Source organism: Brassica napus, chromosome A8 (genome assembly GCF_020379485.1).
Source record: "Brassica napus cultivar Da-Ae chromosome A8, Da-Ae, whole genome shotgun sequence".
In the NCBI taxonomy this organism is placed as follows: Eukaryota; Viridiplantae; Streptophyta; class Magnoliopsida; order Brassicales; family Brassicaceae; genus Brassica; species Brassica napus.
Window position 1 is genome coordinate 806854 of NC_063441.1, and position 12829 is coordinate 819682.

The following is a 12829-nucleotide window of genomic DNA, read 5'->3' on the forward strand; positions in this document are numbered from 1 at the left end:
ATGACATCAAACGGTTTTTCTATATATACGAGAGTTGGCTGTCTGTGTGGATCTGGGCTGGAATCTCGTGACCATGTGTTCCTGCATTGTAGCGTTGCTGCTCAGATATGGGCAGCCATTCTCCCTCGCCTTGGCCAACAGAACCTCACTCTCCATAACTGGGATTCTCTTATCGCTTGGATGCTCACTGACACGCCAGGCCTCTCAGCAACGGTAAAGAAGCTTCTTGTTCAGGCGTTAGTTTTCCTCCTGTGGGGAGAAAGGAACAGCAGACTCCACAATGGTTCTTCTGCATCCACATCTGTTTTGTTTAGTAGGATCGACAGGACTTTGAGGGACACCCTCCTTGCTCGCTTACCCCATAAGCGTTGTCAAGGACTCTTATCTCAGTGGTTTAGGTTCGCCTAGATCATGTTGACTAATTTTTAGGTTGCTCTAGTTCCATCTTGGTTTTTTATTTTTTTTGAACCATATGTAACTTCTTGCTTTAAAGCCTTTGTAAATCTACTCTTGTTCCTTTTTGGTATAATATTCACATTTTATCAAAGAAAAAAAAATATATATATACAAGAGTTAGTATGTGTATAAATGACTTTCTTATATTATATGGTATAATCCAATTTTAAGCTTAAAGTCGCACTTCGGACTAAATCAAGTCAATTAAAATCAAATAAATAGAAAACAGTAAAAGAGAGTAAATTATTGGATACTCTTGTCTATGACATTTGACAGCTGAGACCATGTCTCTTTCACTCTTGTCTTGGCTTATTTATCATGATTACTAGTATTTAGTATCATCAAGTCAAATATTTTTACCTATTTTTAAATTTAAAGTAGTTCCAATGAAAGTAAAACAACAGAAACATTGGTAAGTGAATTACATTAGGTGGGAGGGAGTCTAGATTGAGGAAGGCCATGATCGTTTATGTATCGTTGGTCGTTGGTCGCTGGTCGCAAGGGTCGTAAGTTAATGAACAATAGTTAGTCACAAATCACAATTAAGATCGCGAGATGACAAAACGGATAATACTTCATCGCTTGCAGTTGGAGAAATGAACAAAACCCATGTGCTACAGGTTTTGTGAAGTTTAAATGATATGGTTTAAATTTGAAAAATTAATAATATTATTTTGACATACATTAGTATTATTTAGAACTTAGAAGTTTTGCTAGTGAGATAGGTGAAGACATGTCACAATTCAAAATCTATATAACAAGACATCATTATTGATTGGTTGCTAATTCACTAAAACTATGTATAAATGGTGTAGTTAATTATTTGTACCAAATATTGAAAATAGAAACCATTAAAAGCAGTGTTCAAAAAAAAACCCATTAAAAGCCATAATATTTATTTTATTTTATGAGTGGATCCCATCAGGTGTCAGTAAGAAAAAAATTTCAACCTCCTTTTGCTATCTAAATTAATGACAAATGTCAAATAGTAGAAAAACCGTCTTTTGCATCTTTTTTTTCAACTCAACTTAAAAATTCTACGTTCTTCGTCGCATGCGCCTCTTAATTTCGAAGTTTGTTTAATTGTCATTAACACATCCAAATAACAATTAGGAGCTAAGGATATCTCCAGTCCTTGACATTATTTTAATGTCAAAATCACACCATTTTAGTGTAATTTTAACATTAAATTTTTTTGACTCTCCAACCACAACACTAAATATTACACTAAAATGAATATTATTTATTATAATATTATTAATTAAGATTTTTTTTTTGTTTTCATAAATACTAATTATTTTATGACTAAAAGCTATTAACTAACATTAAAACTATAATAAAAATATATTTCTATTTCAAATATAATTTTTTTTATATTAACAGTTATAATAAATAGTTTTGTTTTATAATTTAATTTTCAGTGTGTAAACTAAACTTCATTATATAGTTTTATTTAGATTATCTGATCTACTTATAAAATAATAATATAAATCAAATATAATTTTTAGGTAAATAATATTTAAATAAACAGTTTTGATTTGACAAAAAAACAGTTTTGAAAAAAAAAAGATTTGTCATCGCTACAGTGCATCACACTATAATACAATTGTTTTTACCGTTCGGTTGGAAAGTGAAAACATAAAATCGTACACTATTTTAATGTTATAGCGTCAGGTTGCACTTGGCCTAATAAAGCTAAAGTATTAGTAATACATAACTTACAAGTAAATTTTAGTTTTACATCGAGAAAACTACAAATAAAACCATGAAATTTCAAATTAAAGCAAACAAACTCCAATTTGTGTTTGAGCTAAAAAATATTTCCAACTTTTAAATGTTAGCCATTTTAACTCTCAATTTTTGTTGATTGGCCATTCGAAAATCAACTATTAAACCATAAATGTCTGTTAGCTTACTAAACGACATCGTTTTAAATACTATTTAAAAAAATTTCTTTGACACCAATACCATTATTCTTAGCCTCATTATTATTCCCAATAGTTTCACTATTATTTTCACTATCACCTTCTTCACCGACTTGATTTGTTGTTCAATCGTAGATTCTTTAAGAATTAATTTCAATTAAGATCTCTCACTACGACGAACCCGAAATGACTCTATTGTCCTAGTCATCCTTTGCATTATTAGTGGTTCTCGGTTTTGAAGATTAGAAGATCGAGAGATTAGAAAATTAGAAAATTTAGGTTTCGCAAAAGAGGAGATAATTTAAATGTTTAAAGATGTAAAACGATATTATTTTATTAATATTTGATTAGTTTTTAAAACGATGTCGTTTAGCAATTTAAGAGATGTTCACGGGTTTAAGAATTGACTTTTTAAGTTTTTAAAATGGCCTGATCACAAAAAAATAAGAGTTAAAATGACCAATATTTGAAAGTTCTGAGTATTTTTTAGTTTAAACATGAGTTCAAGGTTTTTTGCTTTTCATTAGAAAGTTTAAGGTTTTTATGGTTGTTTCCGTTTTAAATCCATAGAAACTTTTTCAGTGTTAACGGTGTTAACTTAAGTAGAATGTTCGGCTTGGCAATTTAACGCGATCAAACAACACGGCATGCAAATAGGTAACATCACTCAGAAAACTGCATAATCCAAAACCAATTAATCCACCCGTAAACCAGTAAGTAGTTACTACATTAGGAAACTAAGCAATTAGTTATACGTAATTCGAGAATAATTAATTATTCATCTGGAGATTATACGGTTCGTGTGAAAACGAGTCGTCTCGTAGACGGGAAGCTCTTCTCGATAACTATCGATTCCAATCACCGATAGATGATCCAATTCGAACAGATCGGAGCTCGCGCAGCTCGCACCATCGTCATCGTCCTCTTCATCATCTTCTTCTTCTTTGCCGATGATGTTAACGACGTCTTTATTCTTCTGGTAAGTTCTGATAAGTTCCTTGGCTGCTTCAATCACGCGACGATTCTCCTCCATCACTCGGCTCTCAAGAGTATCAAAGTTTTGACGTTGGCGCGTGGACTCACAGAAACGCACAGACCGTTTCGATTTTTCACTAGACGACGGCGTTTTACTCAAGCAAGATTTGGAGAAGGAAGACGCGGATGAGCAAGTGGTGGATGATGACGTGGCGGTTTTATTCGGTTTCTTAGTGTTTCCGGTGAAGATAGAGTTTATGAAAGTGGCGAGACGTCCGCCTGGAGAAATCGGCTGTTTCACTCTCTTCAAATCGCTATACATCTTCAACGCCTTCGATTTCACTTTATTATTATTATTATTATTATTAGGTCGTTCGAGTCTCTCGACGGTGGTTCGAATCGGCTTGGGATGACAAATCTCCGGCGGAGAACGCGAAGAACGAGATCGCCTGTAGAAGGAGTCGGACTCGGAAGAGGAGAATCCGCTTGAGTCTGAGGAGCTGGAGGAGCTCCAATGCTTGAAGAAAACTGGCTCAGCGGTCTTGAGATTCCTTGATCTAACGGAATCTCCGGCGACTGCGCGGCGGTTAACGGCGGAGGAGGAGTCGATGGAGTTGTAGATTTGGTCGAGGAGAGTGGAGGAGAAGGAAGGATGGCGATGATCTTGGCGACGGTGGTGGTGGTGGTCTAATGAGTTAGTTTTATCCCAAGGATCCATGAGTATTGATTTTTTTTTTATAGAGGAGGAGGAGAATGATTAAGAGAGAGAGGGGCACGCTTTGTTTCTTCTTCTGTTTGCTTGAGAGTTGAGAGCAGTGTGAGTGTGTATGTAATATGAGGAAGAAGAAGTGAAGGGTCTTTATCAGCCAAATGGTATTAATGCCACGTGTCTTATTTGTTTTTCTTATAAAAAATATTTTGTATTTACTTAGGTGGAAATGGGTGCCAGACTGGAAAATAGTTGTTGGGAGCAATGTATATTTAAATCTTTTGTAAATGATTAATTAATTAATTTTACTTTCACCAGTTTTTATTGTAGGTTTTTTTTTCAATAGGGTTTGGTGGAAAATGAGTGAGAGTATCAAAGCACTAAAATAAAACAAAGATAGAATTTGTAACCAGTTTTTAGATGTGGACTTAAGTGGAAAGCTATTTTTAATTATCATTTCGTATTTTATTTTGTTTTTTTCCTATTTGCTAGTTGCTAATTTTAATTATATTCCCTCTATTTTTTAATATAAGTCGTTTTACAGCTATGCACATAGATTAAGAAAATCATTAATTTTTTATATTTTTTAAAGAAAAACATCATTAATTATTTACCTAACCACAATTCAACCAATAGAAAAATACAAGATATATTATCATTGGTTAGACATCATTAATTATTAATAAATTTTACATAGAAAAACATATAATTTAGAATAAAAAAGTTTCTTTAAAACGATTTATATTAAAAAACGGAGGAAGTATTAGTCAGATCCTCATTACTTATTTTTGTTTAAATCATATAAAATTCACACAAACTTCTCCTTATGTTTTATGAATTCTAAATGGAAAAAAATAACTCGAATTGTTACATTACTTAGCCGTAGTTGAAGTTTAGTTGCTCACTGCTGGCTTTAATAAATTAACCACATACTTGCTTGCTTCTTTATTTTTATTTTTGTGTTTATAAACCAATGACACGTTTTTCTTAATTTTCTTTGTAAATCAAAGTTGTACTTGTAATTTCATTACATATAAAAAAACTCACTTGAATCATTACAGCAAATCCAGTATTGATCCTTGGGTCCATTACAGCTTTTCCTTTTCTTACGTTTATATATTCGTGAGTACTGTTAGCTATATTAAATACTACACACTAAACTATTTTAACTGGAATTGACAATTACGGTTCATTTTAGTATTCTGAAAAAGAGATACATATATACATAATATATATATATATATATATATATATATATATATATATATATATCTTTTTAATCTCTCAGACATAAAAGTTGTCATTTATATTCTCAGAGAAATTTCACTTTTATCTTTTTTTTTGTACCATAATTCATGTTTATTTTTATTAAATAGACATTTCTACAAATATCCTTTTCATTAAATAAGAAAAATACACTTATACTCTTGCTTTATAGATATATAATATAAATAATAATAAATAATAAATAATAAAAAGTTTTTATATAGTTTTCTAATTATACATTTTCAAATTCAAATTTTTATTATTAATTTTCTTTTTGTTTAATTTCTTCGCATTTATTTTTTTAATTTTTTTTTGTAATTCAAAAATTATTTTTAAAATTATTTTAAAATTTTTAAGTATTTATATATGTATTTATTAAAATCCTAAAATCCACTTTCCAAAACTTCACTATCAAATCTAAACTCTAAGTCTGAGTTAATTAACTTTAAGATTATAAATGTTTCTTTAAAACTGAAAGTAAGTAAACATAAAAATGGTATCGGAAATGACGTAGTTTAGCCAATTTCTTTACATTCTTTAAGAAGCTTAGGTTTCTATAGCAAAACACATTCATAAAGTTTTTTTCTTAAAAACACATTTAGTTCTCCAACATTTTCCCGTAATTTTTATTTTGTTTATGGCTTAGTTTAGTCGAAGACTTTTTTTTTGTGTAAACTAGTGTAGTCGAAGACTTGAAGCTGCAATAATCTATATGATCATAATTTGTATGCATATATGATAGAAGTTTCCCATTTTGTAACCTCAACCTTCATTTTGTTTAATGATATTTACATTCTTAGAAGAAAAAAGAAGCGTATAAATGCAAGGCCGTCTCAGAATTGATAAAGTAGTCAGTGTAACCCTCCTAGATTCAAAACGGAAGCACAATTTGTCAAACTTTGAAGAAAAAGATAGCTAGAGCAAAGATACAAAAAAAGTATTGAAGAATATTTAGAAAACCTAGGAAATAGGAATACAAAGTAACATATATAGGATTTTGCTTTTGGGTGGGGGGATGAAAAGAAGCAAGAAATGGTGTGATGTGAATCAAAATGGCTAAAAGAAAGACTTTAGAGCATGAATAGTCAAGCAATGCGGCTGGGATGCTCGATCGTACATATTTTAACCCAACACCAACACTCGGACACTTCTAAAAAGAAATTATGTTGCAAGCCACTACCTAGATACACCGTTTATTCCATGTGATATACTTTGTTTAGCATCGAAATTCAGATTATGAGTTCGATAAATGCTGAGTGATTCTTAGTTATGCTTTTAAACGCCTACAGTGACCACGTACTTGGCAACCATGGACTAATTCATATACACTAATTACTTTATTTTATTTTGAATAATTGAATGTTTTCAGAAACGATGTTAGTCCAACTGATTCGCTATATACTCAACCTGGATGTCGTAGTGTTTTTTGGTTTAGTATTTTTTTATGTCAACCCTGCTGGTTTAGTATACATTTTAAAATATTTTGTATCTTTACCAATAAAATTAGGAAATTGTTAATTACTCTTTTAGGTTTCACAATTGTCTTGAATTTATATCTCCATAGTGCAGCGGCGAAATACGTAGTTTCAAAAAAAAAAAACGTAGTTTCAGCTGATGTGAAATTTGTCACTTTTTAGTTTTTACTTAGGGTTACGTTTAATAAAAGTGGAAATGGTTATTGAAGAGTTTAATAATTCAGTTATAATGTATGTTGCATGTTGTTATTCTATCCTCATTTGCCATATCAAAAAGAGAAAGTACTAAAATAGAAAATGACATTACAAATTTTAACCTTATAATATGTTATGTTCATGATTTTTTTCTGCCAACCTAATATATAGGGTATTTAATTCCATGTATATATTTTGGACAAAAAGGCATTAACTTACCAATAAATGTTAACTAGTACGACAAAACAACAGCGAGCCAACAAAATAATGGTGGAAAATTGGTACGTAAACCGGAATGGAATTACAAGACATATAGGCATTTATCAAATGATAAATACCATGATTTGTTTAAAATTTGCAATATAAGAAGGTCCAATTTAAATATATGTCAAATGAGATATGACATATGCAACTTAACCCTACTTAGTAGATTATTTCATGCGAGTATTAGAAAACTATGAACAATCGAAAATTTGAAGGTTGAGTATTAGGGTGATTGGTAGTTGCTGTAGGTGCTGTCCACAGCCCTATTTATTTCCACAGCACCAAATTCAGAGCAATCAAGCTTTAAATTTTTTTTTGAAACCACAGCTCTTAAAATATCCTACAGCTGTACAAGTGCTCTGCAGAGCCAAATATCCAAAGCAATTTTTTAGTGCTTCAATAAAATTCTACAGCAATAAAATCTAAAGCCACAGCAAAAAATCTACAAATTTTTTTCTACAGCAAAATATTTAAAGCTACAGCCATTACCAATCGGACCCATAACTTTTCAAGTACAACATATAAATGAGTTACCTACTTTGATTAATTAAAATCTATATCTTGCCTTTTATTTCCCCAAAAGTAATTATTAATTCTCACCACACGATCATGCTTTTGAAATCATTCTATGTTCCCCAATTTCTTTCACCTCCATTATTCCCTTTTCATAAGCTAAATAAATTAATTGTTATTTGGCTCATCTTAATTTATAATAATTGAATTTACAACACTAACTCTTTCTTGATGTATGGAGAAGCCTAATGACTCTCCGAGAAGAGTAAGGCTGTGATAGAGAAGTATTTAATCTAGAAATCATGTAGAAATTTTTAATAAGGCTGTGATAGAGAAGTATTTAATCTAGTCAACTATACATGTTAATAAATTTATTTTATACACATATATTTGTACATCTATCTAACATTTCTTTGACCAAAAAAAATATAACATTTCTAAACAATTAAATACACGTAATGTGTTCGGTTAAAAATCATGTGGAAATTTTTAATAAGGCTGTGAATCTGTGATAGAGAAGTATTTAATCTAGTCAGTCTTCCGCATGTGATTCTCCCTACATGTATTAAAAATACAGTTAGTTAACAGGAACTTTCTCTATTAAAAACATTTCTTATAACTTTTAGCCGCAATATTTTTGTAAATTTAGCGTGCCTGACCCTGCTGACCTATTAACAATTAGCTTAATCTTATTAGATAACAATTTGTAATGGGGAATCATAATAACACCAATGGTACACCTTGCATGCGTTACGCGTATTCGTACTATTCAGTTATAATAATATAGTCGTAAATTTGTGCGTTGTGGTTGAGATACCTTTTCTGATTAAAATAAGTAGAAAATTTAACAGAAAATTCTTTAAAAATACACAGACTAATTTTTATTTGCTAATAAAATATACTAATTATTTTACATCTCGTTTAATACACGAACTAATTTTTGTTATCTATTAAATACACAAACTTTTGAAATTCGCAGGTTTTACATATCGTTTTAGACGACATTAACTATATTTAACAGCAGCGACAACGGCGTTAGTTTTTAACTAAAACGTGTAAATTTTAAAAATATATTTTTTAAATACACAAACTATTTTTTCATTTACTAATAAAATACACTAACTATTTTTAGATCCCCGTTTAATACACAAACTAAATTTTGTTTTCTATTAAATACACAAACTTTTGAAATTGCAGATTTTACACATCGATTTAGACGATGTCAACTATGTTTAGCAGAAATAAAGATAATGTTAATGTTTAATTGAGCATGTGGTTAAACTGTGAAGAAAAAAGTTCTTAAATGTCCTCCGATAGATTATATTGTTAGCTTTTTTCTCCATTACGCTTCCGTAGTGTAATTTTTTTTGATGAAATTTCAATTTTTTTTTATCATAGTATAAAGAATATATGTAGAACTTAATTAACCTTGAATCATAATCACTACTACCAAAGCGAAGAACAAGAATTAGAAATGCATAACACTAAACTAATTCTAAAATCAGAAACTCGTTAAAAATTACGTAGTTTTATTCGTCTTTTTTCACGACATGGAAATCGACTTCACTTTAAATCGATAAAAAGGGAAATCAAAGTAAAGAAAAAGAAAATAAACATAGTTTGGAGAATAAAAGAGGTTGGAACAGAGAGCGTGCTTTCACAGTTAAACCATTTGTTTAATTTAAACATTGTCTTCACTTCTGCTAAACATAGTTGACATCGTCTAAATCGATATGTAAAATCTGCAAATTTTTAAAGTGTGTATTTAATAGAAAACAAAAATTAGTTTGTGTATTAAACGGAGATCCAAAAATAGTTAGTATATTTTATTAGCAAATAAAAAATAGTTTGTATATTTAAAAAAAAATATTTTCAAAATTTAAACACGTGTTAATTAAACACTAACTGCCATTAAATATAGTTAACGCCGTCTAAAACTATGTGTAAAACCTGCGAATTTCAAAAATTTGTGTATTTAATAGATAACAAAAATTAGTTCGTGTATTAAATGGGGATCTAAAATAGTTCATGTATTTTATTAGTAAATAAAAATTAGTCCGTGTATTTTAAAGGAATTCTCCCAAAATTCAAATAAGAGTAATTAAGGGTTAATGAGATTATATAAGCATGTTCAAAAAGTTAATTATGATCATTTGTTAAATGATTACTCTCGTGGGCTAAGTTTTAAGATTGGATTTTTTTTCAGTGAGTACACAAAATGAGAAACAAGGATAAATTAATCATAAAAAATAAAATATATTAGGCGGTGCGTACTAAAAACAATGCACAAATAATTCTACACTCTTGTACGTAGACAACCTAGCTAGAAAGCTTCGAATGATTTAATGGTGTTATAAGAAAATGTACTAACATTTTATCAAAAAAAAGGTATTAAAAAGAAGACACTAATAGATGTATTGAAAAGTAAATGTACTAACATTTTATCAAAAAGGGTATTCAAAAGAAGACACTAATAGATGTATTGAAAAGTTTTGGAAAATAAAATATATTAACAGAAGTAAAAACATTTTAATGTAATATTAACATTTTTTATAGTAATTTTCTAAAATTTAAATACCAAATGAAAGTTCTAAAGTGGTTTACCAACGTTGAGTTAGTCTAATGGTAAAAGGGCTGCGGCTGTAACTACCATCACTTGAGTTCAATTCACGTTAAAATAGACTATTTACAATGAGGATTTCCGGCAAAAGGGTAAAACCAGAACCGGTCTCGGAGATTAGACACACATCCAAGTATTATACATACATATTAGAAAACAAATAAGTTCAAAACAAAAGAACAATTCCCTGACAGATTCAAAAACTCAGTCAGATAAATTAGTTCAAAACTTGACAGTTAAAAAAAAAATTAGTTCAAAACTTTTAAACAAGTGTAAAAATGATCGTCCCTTCGAATCCACGAAACTTCACTGTTATGGTTTGTGTCATCTAACAATAGGAGTGAGCTAAACCGGAGTTGGTTTAGTAACTCATTTGGTACAAGAAAAGAAGAAGACGATAACCGGGTTGGTTATCAGAGTCGGCTTCTGATCAAAGCGTACCGGTTTCATCTATATAGCTGATGAGAGAAGAAGAAGTCTGTTACGTGAAAGCTATCATTTGAGCTAACACTTTACATAGAATCAGAGAGAGAAAGAGATAGAGAGTTCTTGAGCTTATGGTTGTATAAGTCTCTTGATCGATAGATCTTGTATTTCTTCTTGGAGTGATTAGTGAAGATTGTTGCTTGTGCCGTCAAGCCCCAGATGTACCGGATCCATATTGGATCCCGAACTGGGTAACCAAATCATCGTGTCATTTACTTTCTGTTATCTTTCTTTCATCACACGAACGAGCGATTAGAAGAGAGTGAAAGTGAGAGTGATAGAGTTGAGTCTTGGAGGAATCGATTTGATAACAAGTGGTATCAGAGCCAGGTTGAGTGCGATCAGCAATGACGGAATCGATGGCGAAGGTCAAGATCGCGTGCTTCGACGGTCAAGGAGACTTCTCGATGTGGAAGAAACGTATGACGGCACACCTATCGATCCTTGGGCTCAAGGATGCGTTAGTCGAAGCTCCGGCAACTTCTGGATCTGAGGTCGAGATAAAGAAAGATGAGGATCAAGAAGACTTCAAGGAGCGGGTCAAGAAGCTTGAAGAGGAGAGATCTGAAAAAGCTGAGAAGGCGATGAACATGATCATCCTGAAACCTTGGAGATCATGTGTTGCGGAAGCTTGAGGAATATACAACGGCTGCAACGATGTGGTCAGCGCTTGAAAGGTTGTATAATTCCAAAACTCTTCCTAATAAGATTCATCTTCAACACAAGTTTTACACATTTAAGATGATAGAGTCAAAATCAATTGATGAAAATATTGATGAGTTCTTGAAGTTAGTCTCTGGGTTAAGCAGTGTGAATGTTTCTGTTTCAGAAGAAGTTCAAGCTATTCTGCTTCTGAGTTCACTCCCGGTGCAATACAATCAACTCAAGGAAACACTGAAGTATGGCAGAGACACGCTTACATTGGAGGATGTCACGAATGCAGCCAAATCAAAGGAGATTGAGCTGAAAGATGTTCGTGAATCAAGTACAACACACAAGTCAGGAGAAGCTTATGTAACCCGTGGAAGACCAGAACGTAGAAAAAACTCGAGAGGAAGAGGACCTCAGAACAAATCTCGATCGAGGTCAAGGTCAAGGTCGAAAGTGACCTGTTGGTACTGCAAAAAGGAGGGTCATGTAAAGAAGGATTGTTATGCTAGGAAAAGGAAAATGGAGAATGAAGATGATGGAGAGGCTGCTGTGATGGTTGATAAGATGCAGGAGATAGATGCTTTGACTATCTCTGACCAGGATCCAAGGGAAAACTGGGTCATAGATTCTGGCTGTTCGTATCATATGACCTCAAGGAGAGAATGGTTCTGTGAGTTCATAGAAGCAACTGGAGGACGTGTATTACTTGCTGATGATCGGGCAGTCACTGTACAAGGGACTGGTTCCATCTTGATCAACGCAAAAGGAGGAACAGTCAAGAAGCTAACAAATGTCAGGTATGTCCCTGATCTCAAGAGAAACTTGATTTCTGTGAGTTCACTTGATGTGCAGGGATTCAAACAAGAAGGTGGAAATGGCAAGACAAGTTTCTACAAAAATGGGAGGCTTGCACTACAGGGTACTCTCTGTGGCAGTCTCTATCTCCTGGATGGTGACACGGTGAAGCCAAGTGCAAATGCAGTAGTATCAAAGGACGATACAGCTCTTTGGCATAGTCGCCTAGCTCACACTAGTATCAAGAACCTAAAGGTATTGGTGGAAAAAGGAATCCTCGACAAGAAGAGTATAAGCAACCTGGAGTTCTGCGAAAGTTGTGTTATGGGTAAGAACAAGCGCCTGAGTTTTAATGTCGGTAAGCACAATAGCTCAGAGGTTCTCAGGTATATCCATTCTGTTCTTTGGGGTTCTCCCCATGTTCACTTATCTATCTCTAGGAAGCAGTATTTTCTGTCCTTGATAGATGACTATTCTAGGAAGGTGTGGGTTTATTTTC

The 12829-nt window shown here is 32.1% G+C and overlaps 2 protein-coding genes across 2 annotated transcripts; one reads left to right on the forward strand and one right to left on the reverse strand.

The window, feature by feature from the left end:
* LOC125577423 lies at nucleotides 1-408 on the forward strand. The gene has a single exon (XM_048738933.1). The coding sequence runs from the start codon at nucleotides 1-3 to the stop codon at nucleotides 406-408; it is 408 nt and encodes a 135-aa protein (XP_048594890.1).
* Nucleotides 409-3027: 2619 nt separating this feature from the next.
* Nucleotides 3028-4560, reverse strand: LOC106375348 (protein BIG GRAIN 1-like B). The gene has a single exon (XM_013815230.3). It carries the CDS (start codon nucleotides 4072-4074, stop codon nucleotides 3160-3162), a length of 915 nt encoding a protein of 304 aa, XP_013670684.2. The 5' UTR covers nucleotides 4075-4560; the 3' UTR covers nucleotides 3028-3159.
* Nucleotides 4561-12829: the final 8269 nt, after the last annotated feature.

Coding starts and splice junctions, on each gene's coding strand:
- LOC106375348 (XM_013815230.3), bottom strand. CDS start 4,074: ATGGATCCTTGGGATAAAACTAACTCATTAGACCACCACCACCACCGT.
- LOC125577423 (XM_048738933.1), top strand. CDS start 1: ATGACATCAAACGGTTTTTCTATATATACGAGAGTTGGCTGTCTGTGT.